The sequence below is a fragment of the Dermacentor andersoni genome, chromosome 7 (genome assembly GCF_023375885.2).
Source record: "Dermacentor andersoni chromosome 7, qqDerAnde1_hic_scaffold, whole genome shotgun sequence".
Lineage (NCBI taxonomy): Eukaryota > Metazoa > Arthropoda > Arachnida > Ixodida > Ixodidae > Dermacentor > Dermacentor andersoni.
This window is the reverse complement of record NC_092820.1, coordinates 177,022,748-177,050,085: the sequence shown is the minus strand read 5'-3', so window position 1 is coordinate 177,050,085 and position 27,338 is coordinate 177,022,748. Positions and strand designations below refer to the sequence as shown.

The window sequence follows — 27,338 nt, the reverse complement described above, 5'->3', positions numbered from 1 at the left end:
CAAATGACTGCTTATGAATATACTGCAATCTTTATTGAAAGCAACAGAAATGATCTTATGTTCTCTGTTTAGTCACTTTCGCTGGTACAGGCATGGTACAGGCAATGTGGAGCTTACTCAGACGGGAATTTTACCTTGTGCAGCTCTGTGGCAAAAAAAATTTTGCCTATAGGCCTGGCTTCATGGTGGTATGCGGCATGTTGTAGAGAAGCCGTACAGGACAGCTAAATTTGTCAGTTGAACATGATAAGCCAGCAAGATACCAGATTGCAGGCACATACTGCTGCCAAAATTTTTCGCTATGTTTTTTCGTTCTTGAAGCTGTTTGCAAGTATTGGAAAAAGTAATACTGTCGAACCCACTTATAACAAAATTCAAGTGCCATGAAAATTCCGTTGTTTTAACCGATAATTGTTTTAACCCAGTTGCATGAAAAAATCAAAATAGGGGGATGGCAGAGTTGATGTGAGAAAACTATAATAGCAGGGAGGTCAGTGCCCCTCCCCAGCACCTTGCTCCATCCAGCTGCTGATTGTGTTCACTCGTTTAACTGCTTCCTGAGAGCTCTGATTGCGTGTAACAAGCTGCAGCTGTCAACATTAGACTGGCACTGCCATAACTACAAAAAGGGGTCACAGGTGGCACGCGATATGCAAGCACCGCCGAGGCATTGCTCTGGTAGCCCCAAAAGGAGCCTTTTAAAGATGCAAGAAGGCTGCTGCAGCAGCCTGTCAGCTTTAGAAATCCAGAAGAAACGCTGAGGCGAGATCGCCATAAGCATCTCGCCACACACTTCTCACTGGCTTGCACGAGAAAACCCTATGTCCGTCAGCCTTGCATGCTTTACACAAAGCTTGCCTACATCCTCCAAGGCATCCAAGTGCTCCACGTAGTGCAGCGGAAGGTTCCTCGCAAAAACGAAGCCCCGGACGGACTGAATCATCTGCCGGGCCTCGTGCGAGGACATTGAGGCAGCCTGCCCTACCACGTCATCGCTTCCGTCGTTGCCATCGCAATCTGATGCAAGCACAGTCGCAACGATCACCTCATCGGTTAGAAGCGCTTGGTTTCCAAATCTACAGCCGATTACTTTCTTTTCACCGGCAACATCATTCTTTGCCGATGATTAGCAGGCGGATCAGCCATCTTCCCTTTCGGCGGTAAGTCAAACCAACTGTTGGTCAAACGAGAAACCGCAGGGCCAGGAATGATTTCGATGCAACCAGCAAAGACGAACGCGAGCAATTGGACTGTTTACAGAACTGCTCTGAATGAGGAGCCAGCTTGAAGCATGCGAGCAACCTGCGAGTTGACGCGGTTCATTCGTGTTTCGGAGGGTGGGGCGGCTTAGAGCTATGGGTGCGGCCCATTCGTGTTTGGAAGGGTGGAAGGGCAACAGGAGAGAGGCTTGGGAGATGGCTGAAAAACTAGTGCGCGGGGGGCTGTTGGAGCAGTGGCCCGCCATCTTCGAGCGGCTCGGAATTTCTCGTTTCCTTTTTTGTTTCTTTTCAAGGATTTCGCATTTCTCTACCTTTCGGCTCGGACACCAAGCGGCCAGATTTTATCGTTATAACCGATAATGCAGCATCGGGGCATTGTAGTAAGCGGATTGTTTCACCATGGAACACATACAAAAGTTGACATGCAGCAGCTTCTCATTGTTATAACCAATATATTGTTATAACCAATATATTGTTAACTCCGGTATTGTTATAAATGGGTTCTACTGTATTTCCGAAAGCATGTGGGAAAATGAAGTGGTCCCAATTCTCATTGTAGAATACTGGTACACGGGAGTGAGTAGGTTGTGCTCAGAACCATGACAAAAAATTGTGGCAGGGGAAGAGTGAACTTTCATTCACTGTTGTACAGCTCTATGACTTGGTAAGCATTAACATGTGCACAGGTCAAGGGGATTTTATTACTTGAGAAGTTTGCAACATTGGCAGCCTTATATGAGTATATACAAGACTTCATAGTAGGAGACAATTCAATTTCACAGCCCAAGTCCTCTCGCACCACCAAGGACCTGGCATCTCTCGGTGGTGTAATCTTACTTTGTGAAATTGTTTTATACCTCTCTATCACTAATACTGCTTCACCTTTCCAGGGAAACTTTATTTTGCTGTGAGTCTGAGTACAAGTGCTGCTGCACATGACTGCTGTTCTGACTTCTGTTACAGAGTTGATTATACAGGGTGCCCCAACTACCATGCACCAAGACTTCAAAAAAAGAGCAGTTCCATTACTCGAAAAAAAAAACAATGGATAGTTTCCAGTACAGTTGAGTAGCCACCAGTAATTTTTTCATTACTGATATTTAATTAGGTAATTATAATTGATCAGCTAACTGCGATGTTTTCAGCGATGTATTAATTGCGTACAATTTTTTCCGACTAGTGAAGAAACCCCACAAAAAATGAAAAATAGCACGTGACTCCACTCCCACCCACATCATAAAGCAGTGCCCTCAAATAAGCCTATTGAAAGAAACTGCTTTGCATGTCGCAAACCCGAAGAGACAGCATGTCACCTTGATAATGGTACAGAAGGAGCGCCAACAGCAGGTTTTGCGGCTTCGCAGCTACTCCTTCCTCTCATTTCTACATCACACTTATTATCCGTCTCTCGAGGCCGACTGATTGCATTGATAACAAAAGCCCCTTGATTATGCGGCCAAAGCGCCGCTCTGAGATCGCATGAAATGTGAAAAGCAATGTAATAGGCATAGAATGTTTCAAAATCCCGGCTTTGCTTGCATCACATCAAAAGAGTGCACACGCAGCTATACATTGCGCCAGAACTTTCTTCGGACGAAAGACAAATTAAAGTGATGGTTTTATTTTTCATTAGAGTGTATACGTGCTTCAAAAGAAAGTTCGTGGCAAAAAATAAAAGCGAAATAAGCAGACCGGGAAGTGTTCAACGTGTAGAGAAAAGGCAATACCGATGCGTTCAAGCAAGAAAATATGCGACTTCTAAATGAGCCGAATTGGCAGTCGGGACGTCTGAAAAAAGAAGAAAGGCCACACAGAGTTTTCCCTGGAATTTATCTGAATGATGTGTAAGCATTTCATAGTACTGAAGTGGTGTTCCGTATAGTTGTGAGAGCAACCACGGAAGAACCGTGAAACGGAGAAGCGCGGTTGCAACACCGAGCTGTGAAGTGAGGCCTACACGAGACGAGACAGAACAGGCAATAGAAGCAATGTTCATTGGTATTATAGATCGCCTGCAGCAGATGTGGATGTAGGATGAAATGACCACGGAGATGTAGCAAATGAAGGAAATATATGCAACATTTATTAGCTACACTGAACCGTGGTCAACCATGCCCCAGCGGCAGCTATGTCTGGTGCGGCACCGTGGCCCATGTCTTAAAAGCAATCTGCAAATCCAGCATAGTGTGGAATCTGCTGAGAGCTCCATGAGCACTGTGTTCTTGCTGCTTCGTTGGCGTTGAAGCGAGAGGCAGCACGCACGCAGGTGAATTCACTCGCTGCTGTGGGTGCTATGTTGAAAGCGAACGTCTTACAGGACGGACAGAGGGATGGTTTTTCTGCAGGGTAAGGATAGAAATGCTTGTGCATTTTAAGTCATCAGATTTCAGTGTGCCCTTATTATCTATGAATTCGTAAGCGCCATTAACACCAGCTGCTGCCTAGAGGATGTGTTCGAATAGGCCTCCTTCTGCAGCTACGCAGTGCTGAGTCCACTTTATCACATCTTCTGTGGCTTTCTTGATGACTGACAGTGTAATTCTATAGCAGACATCTGTTATCCTTGCCTTGATCTCATCTGACGTCCGTCTCGATCATGTAAGCAAGATCTTTCACATAACCCCAAAGAAAGAAATTGAGTGGAGAGAGGTCAGGTGACTTAGCCGGCCAATTTACAGGCATGTGCCTTCCAATCTGTTGCGCATGAAAAGTGGCATCCAGCCAGTTTCCTGCTCAGCTACTGTTGCGTGCTGGTGTCCCACCTTATTGGTACCACAGAAGTGGAAGACGTGACAGCGGGACTTCACTGAGAAACGCATCCATCACTCCTTCAAGGATTTCGTCCATGTAACGCTGTCCAATCAGTGTTGCCTTCGAAGAAGATGGGACCAATTATAGCACCGCCGTAAATTTCACACTCCACATTGAGCGACCACTGGTACTGGTGGCTCTTGCGCTTTATCCAGTGTGCATCGTAATCACTCCAGTAGTGTGCATTATGCAAATTTACCTAGGCGTTTCTGAGAAAATTGGCTTCATCTGTGCACATGATGTTGCTCAAAAAACCCCGTGACTCATCAGCTTTTGTGAGGACCCAATTCAAGAAATCTAGACAATTCTGCAGGTCCCTATCTTCTAAGCATTGGTGCAGCGTAAGGTGGTACGGGTGAAATGCAGAGTCATTTAGAATCCTCCAAACTGATGACTTGGAAATTGGTACCTGGGCGGCCACGTCGCGCAAGCTAGCATGAGGGTTTGAGGCCATAAAAGGTAGAACATCCGTGCATAGGCTAGAACTCAAGGATGGAATCCTCCGCTGCTGTTTCCGGAAGCTGCTGGTTTGTCTCAATTTCTGACGATAGTCAATGCGTTTGATCTACCGCCACACTTCCATTACTGCATGATATACATATGCAACCTTCCTCTTGTTGCCATTTGTAGCTCCCAAGGCAAGGATAATTTTTACTTTCTGCTCATTAGAGAAAGACAGCGACTGGGATGGAACAAAACGCACTTTTAAACCTTTTTACTGATGTCATTTCACTTTTGTGGTGGTAGGCCTTGTGCGAAAAAAAAAAAAAGAAAATATCCGTGCACTTTGTCTATACTGAGACAACAGCTATCACAGCTTATTCCCAACACTAAATCGGCGTGTTACTTTAGCCAGGGCACGGCAGATAAAGGACTAGCTCAATCACGATGTTTTTCTTTATTTCTTTTATTTAATTCTGGCTAACTCGGAAGGAGCTTGTTCGAGGACGCTGCGTTATGATGCAGCTGGGAGCACAGTCACATGGTATTTTCATATTTCACGAGGTTTATTTATCAATTGGAAAAAGTTAGTACGCAATTAGTACGTCGCTGAAAATACCGCAGTTAGATGTCTCGTGGCTGTGCCTACAAATGCCTCATTGATGCTTCGATCATTAGGATAGTATGTCTCAAGTTAGATAATTAATTACAATTGCCTAATGAATTATAAGTAATGAAAAAATCGCTGGCAGCTACTCCACTGTACCGGAAACAATCTGTACTAGGTGTTCTTTGAGTAACGCATTGCTTTTCTTTTTTAAACCTTGGTGCATGAGACCTAATTGGGACACCCTCTATATATTTATGACCTCTGCTTGCAAATGACAATGTATCCATTCCTAATAAATGTAAATTATTAGAAGAGTTTTCTTTCATTAGTCATTAGCATTGCTTACTGGAAAGAGAAGCAATAATGAGACACATATCATTCACGTGCATTTCACACCCCTTTGATAAAAGGTTCTACCTAAAGGGTCACTGAAGTTAGGTTCTTTTCAGGGTCAAAAAAGCATGCAAAGCATTTTGAAGTGAGGTGAACATACAGCAACCTATGCATTCTCTAGGCATAGGCTATCCGTACTTTTAGAAGTAATTTTTAATTGGCTATCTCGTTAATTATCTTCAAAAGTATAATAAACTTCGTCCTGTGTGTATATTTAAATGTATTGTGTATGTGCAGTGTGTTTACAGTGGAAGTTTAAAACAATGTTGAAGTGAGAAAATATGGATGAGGCAGCCGCAGCTAGTGATTCTATTGCGCTTATACTCCTATTGCCACGATTTGCAGAAATAAAGTGAAAGTATGAATTGAAACCTGTGCACATTCGCGTCAACATTGATGCAGTAAGCTATTAGCCGCAATAAAATTTTAAGTGAGAAGGTTGAGGCCAGTCAAAAGAAACCTCAAATGATGTGAGTGACAAAACTCTGGTGATGACATTTGAAGTGTATGTGTGGGAGAGGGGAGGCGGAGGGGGGCTCGGGCCCCGGAGCCTCCCCCCCCCTCCCGTAGTCAGCGCCTATGATTCTGGTGCTAAATTTCTGGCTGCAGCTGCCGTAAAGACACTCGTGTATGCTACCAGGGGCACATGAAAAAACCCCGGGTGGTGGAAATGAATGCCTCATAGCATACAAGTGTTGCTTTGGACCCTATGAATGGACGAATTAGTCAAGCGTTGTAACTTATTCTTTCTTCCTTGCAGTCCTTTTCGGCGCTGTTTGTCAAGTTCCTGCAGGAGGAGTCCGAGCCTCAGAAAGAGGTGCGCTTGCCCGTGGAGGCCATGGCTTTAGGAACCGTTTCCCGGCTGCCAGCAATCAAAGCTGCTCCCAAAGCAGCAGCCACCAATACACCACACCTTTTGCTGCAACCAATGTCGGAGTCCCTTCCAACTCTAGCCCCAGTGACGCTGGCCCCCGAGGATTCCAGGAGCAGTGCCACCAACTCTACTGCATTCCTCCAAGAAATGCTGAGCTGAGCTTAGCGAACTGTGGTGCTTTCTCTGCACTCCATTTGGAAATATTGCCTCAGTCCACTACACGATGACTCTTTCTTAGAATATATGTTATTTTTGTATGTTGTGTCAGCTAGCCTTTGACTGCTCACAAAAACATGTGGCCTTCACACTTTACTTGAACCACCTGCCTTCTGTGGCTGGCTTTGTGTACAGGGGGTGCCACTGTGTAAGGGAACTCCTTTCCAATGTTGAAACAATGATTGCTGCACAAATACCAGTTGGATGCTTATGCGTGCTGATAGTTAATATTGTTCAAGAAAATGTTGTGTCATGTGGTGCACCATTTGCTTCACTACATGAAACTAAGCTCATTTGGAAGTTTGGGGTCGAAATTATGCGCACCACATTTCATATAGACTTCTCTGTGCATCGGTACCTATGAATGACTACAAGAACAAGCACAGTTTCGTCAAGACTCTTGTTGGTGTCTTAGAGGCTTTGTGTCTCTCACAATATTGCAAGAGTTAGCATGCTGATTGTACGATCCACTCAAAAGCAAAAATTGAAATAATCAAATATGTATGTGCACTTTTGTGTTTTTCTTTTATTGACACACAAGTTTTGCATCAGGTAATTCACAGAAGAGCTTCATCACTATGATTTGCACATGGCACAAGGTAAACTAGTAATACAGTGTACACAAGCGAAACATTAGATTGATACTGGTTTTTAAATTTAAAAAAATATTTCTGCTAATAAGCAACAAGCAAATTAATTAAGGAAAAATCAGACATCCACCCATTCATAGCAATTGCTACAAAGGAATCCATACGGCTATCTCGAATATGGGTCTCTTTGTACGGGTCACTCGAATATGAGTCCCTTTGTAGCAATTGCTACGAATGGGTGGATGTCTGGTTTTCCCTTACTTAATTGCTTCTCTTCACTTTGCAGGTTTCCACAAAACTATTACGTCAAACTCTTGCCTTTTCTTCGAGTTGTTGACAAATTTGACTTCGCCCTGCCATCTGCTAGCCGCCTGGTTAGCTTAGATGATAGAGCGGCTGCCCTGGAAAGGCAGTGGTCCTGGGTTCGAGTCCCGGACCAGGACGAACTTTTCTTCAACCGCGAGGCTTTTCTTTCAAGGAACCCGTATGGGTTTCCTTTGTAGCAATTGCTATGAATCGGTGGATGTCTGATTTTCCCTTAATTAATTAATTCTCTCCACCTTGCGGGTTTCCGTAGAACAATTACGTCAAAGCAACAAGCTCTTTTGAGATTCCTTCTGAACACCCCAACAGACTGTGCAGTTCACTGCACAACAAAAATAATGAGAAAATACAAAAATAAAGTCTGCCATTTTTCACTGCCACTTGTCTCATATGCCGTCACTAACATAGCAAAACAAGTTCAAAGCATGGCACATCTGAACAGGTGAGCATGCAGTCACATTCAGAATTTATGCTGGGAGTGCTTGTGCATTGAGCACTTCCTCTTCACCTAAAGTTGCTCAGGTCGACAAGAAAGCATTGCTAAGGCAATGTAATTCAAAAGCTTGGTCCTCGCAATATTTGTGATACTACTACTACTATCTTATGTACCATTTTGTCAATGTGAAGGACATAGAGGACCTGCTCAAGCATGCCCAATCAAGTAATCGTGATCTGTTGTATGAAGCAATCAGGCAAGCACTGTCCAGAGCATGCCTTAGTTGTAAGTACTATGAAGCATACACTCATGCTTAGCACAGCTGCTATACAAGCCAGCAGTCTGGTCACTGACCAGATTTCTATACACATTTTTTTTTATCTCATCTTATATGACAGCAGCATCGATTGGTTTCAACTTGCGGTCCCAAAAACCTATTCTCACAGGGACAGTAGTATAGTTGGTAGCACATTGAATTGTCTTTCAAAGGCACATTAGCATCACTTGACACTTAACATGTTGTCTTTGTGGGGAAGTCTTAATGAGTAGCTGTGGCGCAGGCTTGACTTGCACACACAGTCCCGAAAGACGTGTCTTCACAAGGTGTAGTGGTGTCGACTAGGTTTTCAGTTTCTGGTTTATAGAGTCTGTTCGGCAAATCTCGGAGTTTGAGGGATCGATGGCGCAGCAGTGTCGCCTAATCCAGTAGTTGAAGGCACGCTGCAGTCACGTGTCGCAAGCTGGGTCGCTCGTCTCGAGCCGATCGCCTCGCACCACATTTTTTACGAGTGCCGTCGAGATTCAGTTTCAAATGCCACAAGAAGGGACACGTGGAAGAACGCACCGGCATATCACCTGCACCCGCATCCCTCGACGACCATGTCCTGGTAGTTTTTGAGCACGACGCGCTCGAACGCGTCCACGTACAGCAGCGACACGGGCGACAGGTCGGTGGGCACACAGCATGCGCCGGGCACCTTGCTGGCGCGCATCGAGTTGACCAGCGACTGCACGATCGCGTGGTTGGTGCTGTTCAGGTGGTCGGGCATCGGGAACGGGCACGTGCCGTGGCAGTAGTATGCCTCGTAGCTGGGCGGCGCCACGATCCAGTCGTTCCAGCCCACGTGACTGAACTCGATGCGCAGCGAGTGGCGGCGGCACGCGTCGCGCCCCTGCTTGCCCTGCGGCTGCTTGCGGCGCCGCCCGGCCCCGCGGCGCACCCGCTTGGAGGGCGCTGCGCCGTCGGCCGAGTACGTCACGAGCACGGGCCGCCTCGGAGCCCAGTAGCGCTCGCTGTGGCGTTCGCGCCGCAGGAGCACCCGGCTGGAGTTGGAGGCACCCGTCCTGGCGTCGACGACCTGGACGTACAGGCCGTGGTTTGGCTCCCCGGCTAGCCAGCGCCGCACCGCCGGCAGGACGTCCAGGGCCAGCCAGCCCTTGTTACGCGACGACGCGGCACGCGTGTCCAGGAGCCTGAGGTGCGCCTCGCCCAGCTTGCGCGTGGCCGGCCGGAGCACCTCGTACACTCGCACCAGCTCGACGGGCGCCGGCCCACCGGGGCACTCGGAGGAGGGCTCGGCCGGAAGCCGGAACAGCCGCAGCTCTGCACCCAGCAGGCTCTCTTCCGGCTCTCCGCTCACGTTGAAGCGGAAGCGGGCTCCGCCGGTCTGCGCCTCGCGGTCCGGGCCCCAGGGCGCGTGACTGCGGACGGTGTCGGCGGCTCCGCCGGTGGTCAGGAAGGCCCCCTCGTTGTCTTGCCACTTGGAGAACAGCCTGGCCATGTGGTCTGGCACCACGGGTAGCCGAGAGCCGCCTCTGTGCGGGGCCGACTCCAGGCCCAAGGCCTGGAGCAGGCGCGCCTTGGCCAGCTCCAGCGATGGATCGCCACCCGCCTGCACTCCGTGAGGCAATAGGAGAGGCGGCCACAGTAGCAGCAGCCACTTAGTGCGGTCCATGGTCGCTGTGCTTCGTGCCGCACCTGCAAAATGAACGTGCGTTTGTCGCTTCACCCAAAGAGAAAACGGCCAGGTTCGGTGAAATTGGACGCTATTGCGATTATTTTGAGGCCGACTGCGTCCGTCTACATTACGGGCAGCGGCTCAAAAAGCGAGCGGTTCTGGCGGCCGAGTGGACGCGACACGTGCACGACTGCTGCTGCTGCGTGTTCCAAGTGTTGTAAAGCCCAAACCCCGTGAGAGCGATCTTGTGCGCGACGGCGGCGAAAAAGGCTGTCGCGCGAACATATCGCTCGTCTTTGCCAATAGCGCAAAGCCGGAACTGGATGTACATCAGTCACGATATGTGCGAGGATAAGAACCTATATACTGCGAGACCTTCAGAAATATTTTATGCTCCTCTTCACAGCAAAACATTTGCAACTTAAATTCGGCGCGTATTTGCTGCTCTCGTATCGGCAACACCGGGGAGAAGTCGCGTACAGGCGACAAGCGAACGCGACAGCCATTGCGTCGCGCTTGTCTGCTTGCGCCTCGGGAAACGGAGGAGCTCGACGACGAAGCTTCGCGACCGCCACGCGCGTGCAGCCAACGGCAATGTTATTTTACCCGACAGCGGCAAGTCGTTGCCCTGCGAGACAGGCAGCTTCAGGACTGAGTATACGCAGTGACTGCAATGACATCCACTATGTCCTGCGGACGTCCCACATCATGGGTGCGTGCTGCGTACTATTTACGGTCATATGCCAGGGCCTTTTGACAGTGTGCGCTATGTAACGTATATAATGGCAACACACGCTGTGCCAGTCAACGGCACAGCCCCCACGCAACAAGAACAGATGCAAACGTTACGCGCCCGCGTAAGACTTGCTGCTGGCTCGTTAAGTTGGTTTATGGTATAAAGAAAATTAAAATAGCCAGAAAAAGGAGCCATCGAAATTTCCGGGAAAATGCACTGGTTCCAATTACTTTTTAAACAAAACGCTATTTTATATATTGTAGCACAGAAGTAGATGTAAGGCCCATGTATTTCGTCCCACACTTTGATAAATATGACATGGACAAGACTCAACACCTAAAGAGCTTGTGCTGTTCAGTGATGCCTTTTCCCTTTTTGCGCCCTTTTAATTTTCTTTATGGCTTAGTGAAATGAAATTTCAAACTAAATTGCGTCAGGAGATAGCATACGTACGCACGAGCCGCAGGCTTCTGATCGTAATTTGAACTGATGAGAAAGCATAATTTTCTTACGGAGCAACTCCAAGCTTTTAGAAGAATCAATTCATGTGTAAACCGCAGCCCAGGTAACACACAGTCTTAAGAACGTCGATTTCAGGGATAGGTCCCATAAAACAGATTGCCGACGTTTTTCGACGTCGTAAGGACGTGTCGGACTAGTCAGATTATATCCTCTTAAAATCGCATAGAAAACGTTTTCAAAAATACTATTTGTATCCTCGTCTTCTCGAAACCCTATTAAGATCGTGTTTTTGGTAGAAAAGATTTTATTATCGCGGCGTAGTAATGCTTGCTCCACAGCCGTTAGGGGGTCGACGAGGCAGTTGCAGCTATAGTAGGATACAACTTTAAAAAGCAGCAGTTGACAACCAAGGCGCACTGACCTAGCGGCGTTGTTACTCCGCCAGCCAATCACAGAAGCAAACAAAATCGTCATGTGGCCTTTTCGAAATGGCATCGTACTTGATACCTCCGGCGCGTATGCTGTAAAACTTCACTGCTAACTGAAGTGAAACTTGACAATAAATATTTGCAGCAAAGCAAGCGTTTAATTTCAGTTTAATAAAGACTTATGCTTTCACCATTCCACTATAACAGACGAGTGAAAACGGTAGGAAATTACGCACTTATAATTTTATTTTTGTGGTTACCACCTTATTTGGGTAACGGAAAGTTTGAAGTCCGAACTATTTGCAGCCTCGCGGAGGAACAGTGGCTGGTGGTTATGAGGGCGTGGGCGGGGCTTCACTGCAGACTTGAGTTGTATCCGACTGTAGGGTGCCTGAATGGTCTCCCTCGCCGCCGCTCCTTGCAGAGTGGGGATATTCTGAGCTGCACTTCATCCCATATTTTCAACCTCCTCCTATTAAGGATCTCCTCCTTCGAAGTGGTACTCGCCGCATCGACCGGCTTTTGCCGACGGCCGCCGCCATCTGGATCTCGCTTCGCAAGGCGACAGGTGCGAGGAAGGAGCTGCGGCCGCTTGGCGGTTCCCGTTTTCAGTGAAATAACTGGCTGCTGAGTGCTCATGTGCACGAACAGCTCCAGAAATTGTTGGAACAGGCACGTACCCAGAAGGGGGGGGGGGGGGCGCAATCAAGCGGCATAACCCCCCTCTTCCCGCCCACGCCACTCCTCGCACATTCATAAAGCGCCGCCAAATCAATGTTGAGACTGTACAGCTATTCGGCGGTCAACATTTTGCTGCCCTTTTCACTCCTTTTGGATGGCCGTAGTATAGGCATCTCTTGGGGTGTGAAGACCAGATTTTTCATAGATTCGGTGGCCGCGCCGTTAATTCGAAATGCGTTCAGTTGTCACCATCTATAGATGGTGACAACTTATTCAACGGTCAACTTATTCAACTTATTCAACTTATTCAACGGTCGCGCGCATCGCTGTTGCTTCGTTAGTTCAACCGTCTTTTGTTTAGACTGATCCAGGGACCAGGAAAGGGATTCGGTTCTTGGCAGCTGGTCTGTATGCTCATGGAACGAGTTGCGGCCTGAGAAAACACCAATTGCGTTTAACTTTTACTTTTGCTTCATTATTTCCTTGAGTGACGGCTCACCGCGACGCTGGCAGATCCCCGTAACCATATACCCGCGATATTGGATAGACAAGGTGGAAAAGAAAATAATGCAAAACAGCGTCCATCATCAAGCCCTGCAGTAACAGTTAAACCCATAAGCAATATGACTCTCACCCGTTACCTCGTCTGGTTTTTTCCCTAACTGTAAAGCACTTTTCGTGCAAAATTGGCAACTGGAAACAAGAGTCGCAAGTAGTTGAGAAATTAAGCGATCTACTAAGGAAGGGAGCCAACAGCAAAACGGGAAGGAAAAACGAAAATTAACAAATTTAACCGTTGTTTATGAAAATATTTATGGATCAGCATCTCTTTATTTTAAAAGGACGTATCTTCGAGAAAACACCGACGGAAGTGGAGAACAATTCCGTGTGTTTTGAATGACGCTTCTACAGTTATCAGTCGAACTGCCTGACGTAGCCACTTCTCTGCTGTGCTTATGTGGGTGTCTCTAACCTTTCGCGGTGGACGCAGTACGTCTATAGATCCCGTACAACCGCGTAGAACGCAGGATGCTGCGGCTCTATACCTCTCGCAGTGGACGCAGTACGTCTAGTCTAAACTGATTGATTGCTTTCCTTTAGTGTCCCTTTAAGTTCGCAGTGAAGGCCCGCCCACGCTCTCACAACCGCCAGCCACTGTTCCTCCGCGAGGGTGCAGATAATTCGTACTTCAAACTTTTCTTGTTGCCCAAGTAAGGCGGTAACCACAAAAATAAAATTATTAGCGCGTAATAATATATGTTTTTTTTTCTCGCCTATTATAGAGGAATGGCGAAAGCCTAATCCTTTATTAAACTGAAATGAAATGCTTGCTTCGCTGCAACTATTGTCAATTATCTCTTCAGTTGGCAGTGAAGTTTCATGAGTAAAACGGGCTCAGCAGTGAAATGAACTGTACCACAGACTTTTGAAGAGTGAAATGCTCAGACTCCATACACTTTGTCCATGTCTGTACCACACGCCATTGCTTCCGCCGAGAAAAACACTTTTCAAGAACAGCGGACGCTCCGGAGCTATTAAGTACGACGCCATCTTGAAAAGAACGCATGACGATGATTCTGCTTGCTTCTGTGATTGGCTGACGGAGTAACACAACCCCGCGCGGTCCGTGTGCCTTGGTTGCTAACTGCTTTTTTTTTTTTTTTAAGTTGTAAGCTACTATAGAGAGCTTTATGTTGCACTTTCGCTTGTTTACTTGTTCTTGGCAGTGTTCTTCCTGCGCTGCTTTCCTGCGCGAGTCCATTTGATGTGGTTCCTTGTTTGCCAAGTAAAGGACAGGTGTATCTCGCAGGCCTACCTGTGAGATACACCGTATTTCATTTCTCTTTTGCGCGTTTGCGCGTCTTTATGGCGAATGGTGGGCGTTATTCATATTTGTACAAGTAAAGGTACCCCTCCTCATTTGCATAGAAAAGTTACCATGGGCTGCCCCCCTCCCCCCCGAAAAGAATCCTGGGTACGTGCCTGCGTTGTAAACTTTACCGTTTTCTGACAGAGCCAGAATGAACGCTGAAGTGGATCGTGGAGATTAGGCGGGACCTCGCCGACACGCTGTCGAAAGGTAAACAAGAGCGCGGAGAAGTGAAGGCCGATCTAGTCGATGACTCTGAAATTTTATTCATCGAAGAGCTTGAAACAAATGAATGCAACATCCTATTCTACACCGGCGGTTTTCCTTTAAAACGGATGCTGCCAGATGTTGCAGAATGTGAACAGTGCAACACTGCTTTGTTGGGCTCAAGTGACAGCGAGCACGCGCATCTGACTCTTCTAAAGGAATACAGATGTGAAGGTGGCAGCCTCACATATCGAAGTGAGAATGTTTTGCGGACACTGAAATCATGCGAAGAGCATTTCAGGGGCATCATAAGTTGGACTGAGAGCTTGCTTCACTTGAGTACGTCCCCTTCGAAGGATGTGACTGCGTATTTGAGGAAAACTGCGCCCTTGCGTGAAGGCCTGACACGAGCACAGCGAGTCTGTAGAGAAGATCCGGATCTCTCCTGTAGTTATGCAATGGCGTCAACGAACATGGAAGCAAAAAATGTGCCGGGGGCCTCCAGTGACCAAACAATACTGGACTGTTCTTTTTTTACTGTATGCATTGGTAGTTTTCTTTTCTTTGAGAACATTTTATTGTTATATTATTTTGTCCTCATAGAGATGACCCATATTCATGATAAAATACCACATGCGCAAATAAAAGAAGCATTGTGATCATGAGCTGATTAAGGTTCATATTTTTGTAAGGGGGTTATTCTAACTGAAAATGATAACTGTCGCAAGGACACAATACACAGCATCAATGAGGTGGAATGCGTCAGTGATACTTCACTGCCGATTCGATCGGGCGCTTCTTTATATAGAAGGAAGTTCAAAAATGCAAGAGGTCTATGACAGTAGCGACATGGCTATTACTCTATTCCACTTTCTACGCTCCTAGAGATCTGCAAGAAGTTTTTTTCCCTCTGAATGGTCGCGCAAAAGAAACAAAGAAACGTGAGATTCATTTGTGTGAACGTAGTTTCACTCTCTCCGTCAGCTTAAAGAGAAAAAGGGCGATCTAAACCTTGACGCTACCTCCGTCAAGATTTGTCAGAGCTACGAAGGTGCGCACCATAGGTGGTGAAAGAAAGCAGGTTTAAGCCGTATAAGATGGGTCCCAAGTGCACAATGAGAAAAACTGTACCGAGCGGCAGACAGGCCCCACAGCCTCCGAGGAGTCCACTGAGGAGAAGTTGCGGTGACAGGAGACAGTGTGGCACAGCTGAATTAGTGTAGTTTGAGCCTGCAAACAGTCTATGAGCACATACATGCGTATTCTGACCTGTCTATTTTGCGCGAAATGCCTTTGGTTGCTCATGCTGTACGCGCGCGCCGGCTGTGCGCTCTGTGGGGAGTGAGAAATGTAATGGCGGACGTAGTAGCAGACGACGCGGTTGTCCCTACTAGAGTGCACACCGTCTACAGAGGTCCCACTGATAGCCACCTAACGGGCGCTTCCAACAGTACGCGCGGGAGCAGCACCAGACGACAACCCTTTGCAGAAAGGATGGCTGAAGTTCGCGGCTGCGATTTCTCCTTTGTTCGGGCGCCAGACTGCTTCTTCTGCGGTGACAGCTGTAGGGAAGACGCTAACCTCTGTGGGAGCGGGTATGAACACGATGTTACCGGTGTTTGGGATAACATGGTCCACATACGTGCAGGTTCGTCCCGCAGACAAACGCCATGAACCCCATTTACATGATTTGAAAATTGTGACAGCGTTAACACATGCATCCACAAAGTAACAAGGACGAGACTTTGTGGATGCATGTGTTAGCGCTGTAACAATTTTCAAATCAAGTATGCACCAACTCGCCCACAAAGAAATTTTAATGAAGTACCCATTTACATGAAGTGGAGCTCATGTGAACTAGCCGATACATTCTGTTGACTAATGCGATGTCTCGATCGTGTGTTTTTGTTATTCTACCCTTGCTGTAATTATGCTTCTGTACCTCAATAATAAGCACCCGTCGTTAGTGCAGACTTATATCAAACAAATCCGCTCGGTGCGATGGCTGCATATGCCGTTGTGATTTTTCTGCCAATGAATACATGTGACATCGTCGAATAAGTGCAGTCAAAGTCGCCTCAAGAAGAGTAATTGCGAATTTATTGATGGAAACGCGTACACTAGTCAACGAAGTCACCAAACGCACGGGTTAATTAAAAGCGCGTGTTAGCGCTGTACCGCCGATGAACTGCCGTTGCCGCTGCAGTTTTTGCAATTTTGAATTCCCCGAGGGAGCTGCTTGGAAACGTACAAAGCTAAAGTCTGACTAACTTTTCAGTACTTCTTTTAAATGTTACTAGAAAGAGGCAAACATGATATATTTAAAGGCAGAGCAGCGCCAGTCAAAGTATATGAGCGTTGGCGGCAAGGCCGGGTTTAGTGCTCTGCGGCGTAAGCATAAGAAATAATTCAGTTGAGTACAAAATTCACACGCAAGAATGCGACCTACGTTGTGAAACAAACAAATCACTCGGCGTGTTAAGTCTGCTCAGACAGCATCGAGGTGTGATGCCTTCCCAAACGTGACGCGAACTTTTCAGCGAGAAATGGAAGAAAACTACAATATGCAACAACTATTAGCAATTCTCGCCCTGTACTACCTAATTTCTAAACACATTTCCCAAAAAAACACAATATCTAAGATGCCCTCGGGCGAAAAGAATAAAGCTGTTAAAGAAGCACTTGCTTGGCATCATTCCGATAAGACAAAGCGTGATTTATACCCTTTACAAACGAGGCAGAGTGAAAACCTCGAAGCTCAAAAGAATCAACAAGAGTTATGCGTGAAGCAACTATAGTAACAGTTAAACCTGTGCGAAGCGACGCATAAGATAGATATAAAAACATGAAGTGCGCGACAGCTGGTGCGAGGATTTACCCGGCCACATAAAGCTATCAATTTCAGTTCTTGCAAACTTCTGTAGCTTTAACATACAACACAATGCGCTCGTGCATTCGTGCTGCCTAGCTAGCCCAACGCGGTAGAGAAGCGGAAAACAATATAAGCAGCAAACGGCATTCCGAACTTTAGCGAAATGCCTTTAAACCGCATGCTGCACTGCAGACGAACTTCATCGCTTACGCGTCTAACTACGATTGAGTGGAAAAGAACACCGAAGCGACAAAGGAAAGGATGGGAACAAGAAATTTCCCGCCGAAGCGACGATCCATTGCTACCGTTGCTCCCGCTGATGAGGCTTTGCGGGAAATCATTAGAACCGTATCGCCGGCACGTTTTCGCCGGTATTTGAGCCCCCCACCGTGCAACAATTCCTTTTCGACATTCCTTGAACCTGTCGAAGAAGAATTGTTGCACGGTGGGGGGCTCAAATACCGTCGCTGCCAGAGCATGATGATAGTTTGGAAAAAATCACGAGATTAGAGCGCGAGAATGCGGCCATGAGAGAGAACATTAATAGACTAATGGCTGAGATAACAGAGATTAAGGGCGCTAGGAACGCGCAACCCACCGCTTCCGTCAACGCGGAAATTCTGGAACTCCCGGTGGCCGAGGGTAGCGACGGGTCACGACCACCGAAGAAGAGGCCAATAGCTTGTGATTAGGAGAACGTGTCACGTAAAGCTAAATCAGAAGTGCGCGAGATGTTAACCGCTCTCAGCGAAAGTATGAAACAGTTAGGTGATAGGATCACTGAGATGCAAAAGCAAGATGACGACGTTAGAAGCAAACACCAACCAGCGGTTGGCCAAAATGGAATCCTTTCTCGAGTTTTTGTGGGCCCGGTAGCGCCACCGAACCCACCGATACGTCTTTCTGACCCAGCAGCTAGCAATGTAGCCACGATTCTAGCCCCACCTAAGGTCGGTGTCCAGCTCGTAAGAGATGACTCCGCCCCTTGAGACATTCCGAATTCGGCAGTGGAACTATAGGGGCTTCTCTAGGAAGAAGGCTCCCCTACAGCAATATCTACGAAGTTGTGAAAAGATGCCCCAGGTTATCTTATTACAGGAAACCCTCTCGCCTGGCGTCTCGATGACTGGGTTTTGCTCGGTCGCCGAGCAGTCGGGGGGGGGGGGGGGGGAGGGGGGTATGTATTCTCGTTAGTAAGAAACTCACTCATGTGACACATGATCTCAAATTGGCTGGTTGTAATATTGAGTATGTAATGGTAGAGATCATACCTGGTCGGGTCAACCGAGGCGGCATATATGTTCTTAACATTTACAGTAGTCCCAACGAAAAAAGGCAATGATTTAAGACTCTGCTCCGCAAGGCCGTAGACCTGGCAGGCTCAAGCCCACTTATTGTCGCAGCCCTCTTATTGTTTTATGGCCGCTTCATGTCTGGGGTTTTAAATATGATACCAATAAGGGTAAGCATCTCTGGCGTCATGGCATGAATCTGGCCCTGACGCTGATCACTGACCCTAACTTTCCAACCCGAATCGGGACATCCACGTGTAGAGACTCTACCCCTGATCTCATCTTTGTCAAGAACATGACTGAGGCCAAATGGAATAACTTGGCTGAGAACCTTGGTAGTGACCACTATATTTGTGAGGCGCAGCTTCCTATCGTGGGTAAAACACAGTGCGAATTCTCGTACACGGACGGAGATAAATTCCGCAAGCTTCGGGAGGAGAGGCCTCCCTCAGATTCCCGACCTACCATAGAGCAATGGATGGTTCAGGTCAAAGAGGACGTTCGACGTGCAACCTCTAAGGTCTGCACCGACCTTCCTGTTGAGAAAATGGACAGCAGGTTAGCCCATCTGTTAGAGGCCAAACAGTCCATTCTCAACAGATGGAGGTGTCAACGACATAATCGTAGGCTACGCAAAAAGATATCTGAGATTAACAAACACATTGAGGAGCATTGTGTAACCCTCTAAACAGCAGTGGGATGAGGTTTGCAATTCGATAGACTGCCAAACGCACAATGGTAAAACTTGGAGCTTGCTTAAGCATCTACTTAACGAGAGCAATACTAAGTCTAATCAGAGGCATGTCATTGGTAGAACCATACATGAGGCCGCACGAATGACCTCTGGGGATGAATTAATCCGCGCGCTTGTTGACAAATATCTCCCAGTCGGCTTAGGTCAGTCTCCTGTACATCTCGATTACCAGGGCCAGGCCAATCCCTGCCTGGATACAGAGTTTGGCGTTGAGGAGTTTCGTAGGGTTCTACATGGACTCAATGGTAGATCCGCACCAGGGCCGGATGGCATCTCCAACAAGGCGTTGCGAAATCTGGATGACAGATCAATCGCATTCCTCACAGAGAGAATTAATGAAATTTGGAGAAACGGAACCGTCCCATTACCTTGGAAGACTGCTCTCGCAGTACTCATCAACAAACCTGGCAAAACACCTAGCGTTGACAACTTGAGGTCCATCTCGCTTACATCCTGTGTGGGTAAGGTAGCGGAGCATGTGATCCTGAATCGACTCTCCCGGTTCCTGAAGAATAAAAACATTTACCCCCATAGTATGATAGGATTCAGACCAGGCCTATCCACACAGGATACCATGAAACTGATTAAGCATCAAATCATAGACAACGACTCTAGCGACACTCGGGCCGTTTTGGTACTTGCTCTTGAGAAGGCCTTCGACAACGTTTTACATTCGCATATCCTAGCCTCGATATCTCGGCTCAATCTGGGTGAGAGATTTTACAACTATGTCAGATCGTTCCTCTCGAATAGAAAGGCTACGCTCCGGGTGGCCGGTCTCGAATCACAACTGCTGGAACTTGGCGAGAGGGGCACCCCCCTGTTTATTCAATGTAGCCATGGTCGACCTAAGCAGAAAGCTTCTAGAGATTGAAGGCATCAAACACACTATGTATGCTGATGATATAACTATATGGTGCACAGGAGGCAATGACGGTCAGGTTGAACGAGCCTTACAGGAGGCCATAGACACTGTCGAAACATATCTCGAACCCACCGGTCTCAGATGCTCCCCCTTGAATTCGGAACTCTTACTGTATAGTCCCAAGAAACGCGGTCCAAGGCCCAATGGGTGGACATCGTTAGAAGACAGAGACATTAACCTATATACAAGAAACGGTTGCCGCATACCCAGAGTCGATTCAATCAAGGTCCTGGGCATGATCGTTGAGTCAGGGGGTACAAATGGCAAGCCTGTACGCAAGCTAATTGCTAAAACTGAATGTGCTGTTCGTTAGTTCGTAGGGTGTCAAATTGGCATCATGGACTCAAGTAGGATAACCTCATTCGACTAATGCATGCCTTCGTTCTGTGCCACCTTACATACGTGGCAGGCATGCATCGATGGAAGCGGGCAGAGCGGGATAAATTGAATGTACAGCTTAGGAAGATTACTAAGCGGGTTCTCGGGTTACCCGTATACACATGTACTAGCGCTTAATGCAGCTTGGCATTCATAATACTCTCGAAGAGATTGCAGAGGCCCAGGAGCGCGCACAGCTAACTCGCCTCACCACAACGAAGGCTGGGAGATCCATCTTGCAGGATCTCGGATATCACCCCGATAGAGTAGCGGAGGAGTTTTCTGACGTTCCTCCGTCGATTCGTGAGAACATTACGGTCGCGCCCATACCTAGGAACATGAACCCCGATCATAATCGCTGTAGGAGGAGGGCAAGGGCGGCCAACCTCCTTAGGCAAATACACAGTGATCAGCGACAGGTAAGCTTTATAAATGCCGCTTCTTGTAAGGGACGTCGGGCGTTCACCATCGTTACTGTCGATGGTCCGCAAGGAATCACCAATGCTGCCTCGGTTCGGACGAGGGACTCCGAAATAGCTGAACAAATGTCTCTTGCACTAGCCCTGCTGGATACCTCACGGGATGTCATCTATAGTGATTCAAGATCTGCAGTCAGAGCATTTGAAAAGGGCACCGTTCCCGAACAGGCCCTCAGACTTCTCGGGGGCAAGGCAATCACGCTACACTTCATTTATTGGTTTCCCACACATCAGGGTCAGATAAAGGGTGCTCCTCCCAACCTCAACGAGTCGGCTCACGGGGCTGCGCGTGAACTTGCCCACCGCGCTACCCTCGACCAATCGGAAGCCGACTCCCCAAAGAACAGGGACACGCCCTCCACCTACAAGGATATCACTAAACACTACTATCTCAGCCGTAGAACCTACTTTGTTCCTCATCCGCAGCTCAGTAGAGCTCAAGCATTAACGCTCCGTCTACTACAAACGAATACGTATCCCAATCCGTCGCTCTCACATAAAATCTATCCGGATACTTACACCAATGCTTCCTGTCCCGATGGTGGAGAAAAGCCACGTTAGACAACATGCTCTGGCGGTGTGCCCGGTCACGCTCTAGATTCGATAACAGCTCGGCCAGATGGGAGGCGGTTTTCCGCAGCCCTCTTCGGGCTGACCAACTCTAGGCTGTCCAGCAGGCCCACGATGCGGCCGAGAGGCCCGGCTTTCCGGTTTCCACGTGGGAGCGACCCGCTTCGTGAATACTCACGATCTACAGGTTTTCATTAAAGTTTTGCCACACCCACACCATACCATTCCTTGAACCTTTGGCCACCCCACACATGCGAAGGGTGTTGCCTCTGTAGCTCTGAAAACGTGAATAAGCCAAAGAAGCACTATCAACGACACAACAAACTACGGCGCGCGGCTGGCTCCTCTCCCGTGTGTTCTGCGCAAGGCCGCCACCAGTGGCGCGTCCATCGGTGCGCACTACTCTACGCGTATAATGGGAGAATGGGTCCACGGAAAGTGAGCAGGCGCGAGAGAAAAAAGCTGGGGGCTTTTCCTTATTGAAAATATGACTCTACCTAGGCACTAGGGAGGAGGTTTTTTATCGCGTGTTGTATGCGTTTGTCCCCTCGACATACTGGCATTGCTGAGTGGGGTCGAGTTTGTTTACGCTCCGACGCTGGCTGCCCGCGCGGTGAAGCAGTGGTGGTGGTAGAAACATTTATTGCCAGTGATATGAATGGTGGGGGCGAAGCCCCCTACATGGCACTTGAGTGCTCCCTTACTATGAGGGGGCACCCTTACAAAGCGAAGGAGAGTCCTTGAAGCGCAATCCTTCCTATTGCACTGGAGATGATCCGGCACTGGTCTTGAGCGGAAGTGCAGGTCAGAAGAGTCTCCCAGTAAGACACCGCCACGGCAGGTGATGGGGGATGAGGGAAGGTGGGGCATGTGAGGAGGGTGTGCAGGAAGTCTCCTGGTTTGCCGCAAAGTTTGCATGTTGAGGGGAATTGGTCTGGGTATCTGGCATGTAGTAGTATGGGGTATGGAGCAGTCCGAGTTTGTAGTCGACGCCAGTGTGCGGCCTGCTCTATGGTGAGGGATGGGGCTGGGGGTGTGTATTCCCTTCGTTTGTCCCGGTAGTACGAGAGAATATCACGGAAGGAGAGCAGGCACTCCCCGACCCGTAGAGGGGGCTCGGCTCCCACTGCCCGGAATGTGAGACCTCGGGCGAAGGAGTGAGCCTCCTCGTTGCCGGGGAGGCCAGCATGTGCTGGCGTCCAGATTAGGGTTATGCGGCGCCGGGGCTGCCGGAAGCGTAGTAAGCGCGCAGCGGTGCGGGATATGTAGCCATTGGCATAGTTGAGAATGGCGGATTTGGAGTCAGTGGTAACTTTGGTGGCAGATGAAGAGATGAGAGCAAGCGCGATGGCTGCCTCTTCTGCCTCTGTGGTGGAAATGGTGATGATTGAACTGGAGGTTAGAAGCTTTGCTCGATTGTCGGCTACCGCCAGGGCCATACGGGAGCCTGACGTATATTCCGCTGCGTCCACGTAGACCACCTCATGGTCCTCGCCATACTGTTTGTGGAGGGCCCGAGCCCTTGCTATTCGGCGGTTCCCGTCTCGCTCAGGGTTCATGTTATTGGGGACAGGGGGTATGTTGAGGTTAGAGCGGAGGATAGGAGAAAGGGGGACCCTCTCGGTAGGGTGTGTAATTGGGGTTAAGCTTAATTGGTATAACAGAGTGCGGCCAGGCTCTGAGTTAGACAGACGGGATATTTGTGCCGTAAAGGTAGCTTCTCTGAGTTCCTCAAAGGTGTTTGTGGACACCGAGTTTGAGGAGTCGGTCATTGGATGTGCTGGGAGGAAGGCGTAGAGCTGCTTTCGTGCAACTCCGTAGGAGCGCGTTTACTCGATCTCTCTCCTTCTGTCGAAGGGGTAGGTAAGGAAGAGCATATGCGGTGCGGCTTATTATGTAAGCCTGGGTGAGGCGAAGCGTGTTTTCCTCGCGTAAGCCAGCCCGGCGGTTCGCTATGCGGCGAATCAGTCGGGTGGTCTGTTGAGCGTGTGTTTGGAGAGTTTTTATGACTTCTCCGTGCGCGCCATGAGAGTGGATAACTAGCCCTAGCACTCGGATTTTTGATACTAGTGGGATGGGGTGAGTACCTAGCGTAAGGGTGATGGGAGGAACGACTGAATCGTGTTGCTTGTGGCGGTATAGAAAGAGCTCCGATTTTGACGGAGAGCAGGTCAGGCCACGCTCTCGTACATATGTGTCGATGGTGGTTAGTGCCAATTGTAGGTGTTGTTCTATTTCGGCGTTACTGCCTCGGTTTGTCCAGACAGTGATGTCGTCGGCGTAGAGGCTAAAATGGATGTCGGGGATTTGAGCTAGTTGTTGGGGTAGGTGAAGGAGTGCTATATTGAATAATATAGGGGAAAGGACGGCTCCCTGGGGCGTACCTCGTGCGCCGAGTGTGATACTTGGGAGGCTGTGGTCACCGAAAGTAAGTGTGGCTGTGCGGTGGCTGAGGAAGTCTCGGATGTAGTTGTACATCCTGGCTCCGACTCCCAAGGTTGTAAGGTTTTGTAGAATAGCTGAGTGTGTAACGTTGTCAAATGCCTTAGTAAGATCCACACCTAGAATAGCTTTGGTGTCGTTGGTTTGGGAATCTAGAATGTGATGTTTTAGCTGTAGGAAGACGTCCTGCGTGGAAAGTCCAGGACGAAATCCAAACATGCAGGTGGGCATCAGATCATTGCTTTCTAGGTAACGGCAGAGCCTGGTCTGGAGTACGTGTTCCATCAGTTTGCCCACCGAAGATGTCAGAGAGATGGGTCTGAGGTTAGAGGTGAGCAGAGGTTTCCCGGGTTTAGGTATGAAGACGACTTTGGCCTCTTTCCATTGCGACGGGAGGGTGCCCTTTTGCCAGCACCCGTTAATATATTCGGTAAGGGCCGCAATGGATTCAGCGTCGAGATTCCGGAGTGCCTTGTTATGTACCCTGTCCGGACCGGGGGTTGAGCACGTGTTAAGTCTCTGGAGTTCAGCCTGGACTTCTGCTTCTGTAATGGGTTGGTCGAGGAAGTCGTTAGGGGGGCCTGCATAGTCGATGTGTGTTAAAGGAGGGTGTGTGGGGAAGTACAGATATCGAAGTTCTTGGGGGAGTTCCAATGGAGGTGTATCGGAAGTATGTATGAGTTTGGTGAGGTTGTGTCTTTGTGTAGTCTTAGACTGTGTGGAGTCTATTAAGTGTCTAAAGAGGTTCCAGGTCTGAGGTAAACTCATATTGCCATCTAGCTTGTTGCATAGTGACTCCCAGTTTTGTCGTGAAAGAGTCGCTGCGTGTGTCTCTATCTCTTTGTTGAGACGGGCGAGGCGGCGTTTAAGTGTCCGGTTCCAACGCTGCCTTTGCCAGCGTCGTTCTAGGCTTGCTTTAGCTTCTCATAAATGTAGGAGGTGGGAGTCAACTGTGTCGCTGGGGTAGTCCTCCCATAGGGGACGAGTTACGAGTCGGACATCACTTTGTAGTTGTTTGGTCCATTCGGTGATGTCCTTGATGGGGGCGGAGGTGCGGGCTGCTCTATATGATCGGAAAGAAGCCCACTTCGTGAAAGTGGAGCCTCTGGGAGGTCTGCGGGGTAGTTGAATGTTTAAGAGAATTTCGATGATGCAATGGTCACTACCCAAATTCTCTTGTGTGTTGCACCATGTGGCGTGAGGGAGGCGATGTGCGAACGTAAGGTCTGGCGTAGTGTCTCTACAGACGCTGGTTCCCGTGCGTGTAGGAGAGGTAGGGTCGGTGAGTAGAGAGAGACCGGCTTGTTGCGCTGCTAACCACACACGACGGCCTTTCGGTGTGTCATGTGGGTAACCCCAGGCCGTATGCGGGGCATTAAAGTCTCCTACAACGAGTAAGGGGCACTTGTTTGCTATGCGCTTCGCAAGTGTAAAGAGGCGTTCGAAGTTGCTTTGTAGGCACTTTGGGTGGCTATATACATTTAGGATGAAGAGACTGTTCGCTCGAGCGTGTTGCGGCACAAGCTCAATTAGAAGGTGATCAATGTCTTGAATCGGTAGGGTATGGGAGATGGTGGTGATTGAGCGACTAACTAGAAACGCTACCCGGGAGGGTAGGGGGGATGTGGGCAGAATAGGAGTATAGCCAGGGAGGGTAAGTGGGTTGGAGGGTTCCTGCAGGGCAAGGATGTCGGGCCCCGTTGCGCAGGACAGCAGTTGGTGTACCACATGACGCTTCTGGCGAAAGCCCCGGCAGTTCCACTGCCAGAGTGTAAGATTATGGTTTGGAGCTGCCATCATGAGAGTCGATAGCAGGGGAAGGAATAACAGGGGGGTGGGAGTCGTGAGCTATGACAGGCATAGGGTTGTCGTTTCCCTCCGTTGCTTTAGCCTTCCTGCGTCTATTTGGGGTGGGGTCCCGCTTCGGGAGGGCGGTTGAGTAAGAATTAAGCTGGGACTCAAGATCGCTACATCGGTCAGAGAAGCATTGGGTTAGCACGTCTAATCGTTGGTTAAAAGCAGTATTGTCTTATGTGGATCACCGCGTTTTTGAGGGTTGCACATTCCTGGTTGATGTGAGTAATAGCGGCCTGCAATTTTGCCTCAAAGCGAGCAGCGAAGGACTCAAGCAGGGTTGGAATGTCGTCTCGTGAGGTAGCGGTGGAGGGAGTGGGTGCTGTGCATGGAGTTGAATTTGCGGAGGGTTCGGTGTCAGCTTCCATTGCTAGCGAATCAGGAGAGGAAGTAGGGTTGGAGTGACTGGGTAAGGTATGGGCGATGGGTGGGTTGGGGGTGGGAGGCTGGGATGCGGCAGGAGCGGGGGCAGGTGGAATGGGAGATCCAGAGGCAAGAGCACTTATCTGGGTTTCCAATTTGGCGATATGTTGATGAAGGGCGGCGGCTTCTTTCCGGGCTGCTGTAGCTTCTGCTTTGGCCGCCGCTGCCTCCTCCTGGGATTTTGCAAGGGCGTGTTGTAGATTGGGAGTCGCTGTCATGGATGGCATGTGCTTGTGATAAGAGAGGGGAGTGTCCCAGGCTTGCTTCAACGGCGCTGTCCAGGCTTGCTTGTGTTGGTTGGGCGACAACTGGGGAAAATTGTCCCCGGATGTGATCAATTCTTGATGCCGCGTTTGTGGGTGGCTCGGCTGTTTCCGTGTCTGGTGAAGGTTTCCTCCCTTGCAGGATCCCGTGCCGGTAAGGTGAGGGCCCTCGCATAGAATGCAATTAGGCGTGCAAGGAGGTTCTTGTTGCGGATGTTGTATTCCACAACGGGGACAAAGATTGGTCTTGGGGCTTGGGCATACGTCATGACGGTGACCCGGTTGTCTGCAATTTGTGCAGGCTTCCGGACTGCCGCGGTATTGGGTGCAGCGGTGGATGGCTCCCATGTATTTGATGGAGTTCGGGACTGCGCTTGCGTCGAAGGTGATTAGGATGGAGTGCGTCTTTCCCATGCGTCGGGCTGCTAATATGGTGTGCTCTGGATTTCTTCTGACCAGGTCTTGGTAGAGTTGCACTGGGGTCTCGTCGTCATAGGCGTTTGTGATGACTCCTCTGGTAGCCCCCGGTGGGGCTGCCACGTAAGCTGCGCACGGGTAGGTTCGGTCTCCAATGGTGAGGGAGGTCAGCGTCTTCAGAGTCTCGGCTGTTGGGAAATGTGTTGTTGCCATGGTGAAAGTATTGTTGGTCGGGTGGATGCGAAGGCAGAAGTCGTCCGGTAGAGTGATTTGGAGCTGGGTCTGCACTGCCTTACTGAGTCGAGGTGTTGGGATGTCTAGGAGTCGCACTTCACCTCGCGGGCGAACGACCACTCTAATAGCATTGGGTGGGAGTGGCGGCAGTTGCTTGCTGCGTTGCACTGTGAGGCGA

At 48.9% G+C, this 27,338-nt stretch overlaps 2 protein-coding genes across 2 annotated transcripts in view; one reads left to right on the top strand and one right to left on the bottom strand.

Annotated features, from left to right (window-relative positions):
• The window catches only part of LOC126532977 (uncharacterized), a 259,755-nt gene extending 253,149 nt beyond the window's left edge, over nucleotides 1–6,606 (top strand). Inside the window, exon 17 of the mRNA XM_072289414.1 lies at nucleotides 6,236–6,606. Coding sequence (XP_072145515.1) covers nucleotides 6,236–6,508 — 273 coding nt within the window. The 3' untranslated portion in view covers nucleotides 6,509–6,606. The remainder of the gene's footprint in view (nucleotides 1–6,235) is intronic.
• A 2,062-nt stretch (nucleotides 6,607–8,668) lies between these two features.
• The window catches only part of dpp (decapentaplegic morphogen), a 169,530-nt gene continuing 150,860 nt past the window's right edge, over nucleotides 8,669–27,338 (bottom strand). Inside the window, exon 7 of the mRNA XM_050180543.3 lies at nucleotides 8,669–9,893. Within this exon, the coding sequence (XP_050036500.3) occupies nucleotides 8,767–9,870 (1,104 nt within the window). The 5' untranslated portion in view covers nucleotides 9,871–9,893 and the 3' untranslated portion in view covers nucleotides 8,669–8,766. The remainder of the gene's footprint in view (nucleotides 9,894–27,338) is intronic.